Genomic DNA, 3,575 nt, shown 5'->3' with positions numbered 1-3,575 from the left:
CAGGTCTGAAGGAGGAACTTTGAATTATTATTAAACCTGTACACACGAAACAATAAACACCGAGATATCCATACGGTGTGAACATGTATACAGTGAATCACCGTCAATCAAACCACATTATTGGCCAGTGAGAAAGTCAGGCCGAGTATAACCTATTCGACTTGCCAAATATTACTCACAGAGAATAGCGTGGCCATATTGTATTTTTTATTGTTTATTTTACTGTTCAATGCCATGTTCATGAAAAAATGTATCTGTCACAGGGAGATCTAGTACCTTCAATTGAAACAATTTCTATTTTTGAAATGGTGTATGGATGTGTCTGTTTCTAGTACTGGAGTACTAGTGGTGGTGTAATTACCACTGTAAAGTATGTTACTTGACATCTCAGTTGCCGGTATGGTGTAGAAATAATACCAGGTCTTAATTTAGGTGGATGAGTGGCCTTGTGGTTTAGTCGGAATAATTTACTGTAAAGTTGTACCCTTTAGTATGAAAGCTAGGGACGGTTCGAATTTAAGATTTCCGCTTCATTATGATTTTTTTTCCACTTAAAGGGCAAGTGTACACGAAAAAATCATTTTGTTTCTTACATGAATCAAAATTCAGTTTTAGAATTATTACTTATTCATTTTTGGATATATGCACTCATCTTTTTCATATTAATAGTTTGAACCTGAAAATACGTGTGAAAATGGTGCGCCGTTATGAAGCATTCGATTTCAGAGCGAAACAGGCCTGAGTTACCCCCCTTAGATATGACGTAATTGGTGTCACTCTAACTGGTAGCTTGTCTTAATCTGACGTGAAAGACATCCAGTACCAGTTTACTGTCACAAACAACATGGCCTCGGATTCGTCGTCTGATTGCGAAGAATTTTCACTGAATCAAGAAAACGTCCAACCATATTCCTTTGAACCGACAAGGGCTAATTTCCCAGACTTCAAAGTAAAGACGAGATACGATCAAGTGCATGATGTGGAACCCAGTGAAGACCTTTTGTCTTCAAACATTGTGTCGTCAAGCGCAGAGTCCGATTCATCGAGACCACCGTGGTAAGATCATAATATTACTTCTATCTAAATAATGTACATTTCAAAATATAAACTTATTTGTAGTGATGCTTGCTATGCCTGATAACCAGCACTCTTCGTTTGCTTTTCGCCTGGTCCATCCCGTCACAGTGTCAGTGTCATCAAATATGCTTGTCCAAACAATAATTGAAGATAACACTTACATCTAACTTCACAGGAGTTTTCACTAGATTGTAGTATTATTGTCGTTTTCCTTGAGTAAAGTTCGCTTTATCTTCCCCAAACACGTACGTAGTTCTGGGTTCGTTTCCCAACGCAGTCATTACCGTGGGCACGTAATACCGGAAATATGTTTACAACGTTGACAAATCAGACAAATAAATACTCTTGTATTATGTGAACACCATGTCTGATTATAAAGAATATGCATTGTATATGTTGCTTTGTGTTTGCAATGTGTTTTCATAATTTGGTGGTTACATTAATTTCTGTGAAATCGGGTGTGTGAAACCGCAGCACATCAATTTTCCGGTTTACCGTGTTTTCTAACCAAAACCAGGATCAAAGAACGACAGTGAACGAACTTTAGTTTACAGATAATGTATATTTTTTCCATATCTACTATCACTCGATTAAAAACAAGTTGCTACATCCAGTATACGTTATCGACATCTTATCTGAGTAACACGAAAATAGGGGACACTGCACTGACAGTGACATGTTTTGTTTGTAAACCGGTACATTCATTGATCAATGGTTATAAGTTTTTCTGACCTTTGACTGTTAATGAGAAAATTGTAGTAGCTCTTGGAAACTGTTGAAAAAGTTCTTCATTCAAATATGTTATGATATGATATGAAACACACACACACACACATACAATAAATATAAATGCAAATATGAATTTATACTGCAGGAAAAAAACGGCTTCTTCATGAGTATACAAGTCAATTGATTTTTCAAAGTAAAATTACTACTCATTCGATAATGTTACAGGTGCACTTGTGGTCACTGCGTTCACATGCAGTCTGAAGTAGAGGAGCTATGTTGTCAGGATGTTGCTCCAATCAGGGAAAAGCTTGATACATCAAATCACAACTGCATTACTTCTCACCCTGGCCTCCATGACGTATCACTGAGCAAGTATAGTATGGAGGCATACTACAATGAATTCATTGACAGCAGTGGCCCCATAGGTGATGATGAACCAATACACAAGTAATATACCGAAATATGCTTATAATTTCTAAAATTATTATTTGCATTACTAAAACAAGATACAGACCATGTATTTGTAGATGAATTTGAAAAAAGAGCAATATTTTTCCATTTCCATAATATTGTATATCCAGAGAAATGATACAAGAAAAGTAGTACCTCATAAGCCTTATACAGGTAAATCATGCTATGCTTTTGTTACTGGAGCCTTCATTTAACTGTTTTAGTGTATTAATAATTTGAACGCCCCATTTATTTCTCATAATAGGTTCTAACTCATGGGAAATGTGAATATCCTGAAGACAGATTACTGAGCAATTCCTTTCCGCCAGATGTTCATAATTTCTTTCCGTTTCTGTTTTCGGCAATGGCCCTACAGTTAACAGAGGCTATTTTAATATTACTACTCATTAAAATCATGTAATTGGTACATAGTTAAATGGATGTAAGTTGAGATGAGATGACCTGATATGCTGGATTTTGCAATATAAGAAAAAACAGGAAAGTAAACAAGTGTATAAAAGCAACAATTGCTACCGGATTGGTGTACCAAACCATCTGAGGATGTGTAGTACTGGATGAAAATATGCCCTACACAATAGACCTAGTTGGAAGATCAACCCTACACAATAATCACAGGCCCTCGTGTCTTTGCGAGGATTAAAGATGTTAAAAAACATAAAACATTTGAGGTGACCCCGACTTGAAATGCTTCACAGTACAATATAATTTGACCTGTTGTTAATGTAATGAATGAAGTTATTGATGAACTTTATCCCTCTTGTCATCTACCATATTTTCTTCCTCCAAAGTGACACCACCCTCTCATCAGACATGACACTATCAAACAGACACATTCTTGAAATACACAAAACCTCCCCACTAACTAGAACCATAAACCCCATACTCTTTATCCAAATGGATGTAGTATTTCTCGAAATTTTAAAAAGTTCAGCATGTTGAAATGAAGACAATGTATGTGTACTTAAAATCATATTCATATTTTTCAGAATCTATCGACATCTGGCCTACAGAAGATTTACATACTGGATTTGGCAGAAATTGGGAAAAATCATCGCAAGGTGATTCCTTCTTGTGTTGTCCATGTTATACGTGCAACATTTCCATCAGATGTATATACTGGATTTCTTTATTCTCACTAGAATAAATATTGTTTTAATGGAAACGTGTTTTATGGTTTCTGACAACGATTTGTTTTTCCCGTTTCTTTCCGTGAGTTTCAGTCATGCAGGGTGGCTGATGTTCATTTAGGGAGTTGTCAGCAAGGGCACAACTTGGAAATTCTGTTCGAATGTCGGACA

At 36.1% G+C, this 3,575-nt stretch overlaps 1 protein-coding gene across 1 annotated transcript; it reads left to right on the top strand.

Annotated features, from left to right (window-relative positions):
* Positions 1 to 761: 761 nt before the first annotated feature.
* On the top strand, positions 762 to 3,318 carry LOC124266416 (the record flags this gene model as incomplete). The annotated part of the gene is made up of 3 exons (XM_046701225.1): positions 762 to 1,056; positions 2,032 to 2,253; positions 3,264 to 3,318. Coding segments are annotated over exons 1-3 (489 nt in total), but the record flags the coding sequence as incomplete, so codon positions are not given.
* Between the last annotated feature and the right edge of the window lie 257 nt (positions 3,319 to 3,575).

Source organism: Haliotis rubra, unplaced genomic scaffold, assembly GCF_003918875.1.
Source record: "Haliotis rubra isolate DU_JTF1 unplaced genomic scaffold, ASM391887v1 Scf1255, whole genome shotgun sequence".
In the NCBI taxonomy this organism is placed as follows: domain Eukaryota; kingdom Metazoa; phylum Mollusca; class Gastropoda; order Lepetellida; family Haliotidae; genus Haliotis; species Haliotis rubra.
The sequence above is the reverse complement of the archived record's forward strand: the minus strand, read 5'-3'. Positions and strand labels throughout refer to the sequence as shown.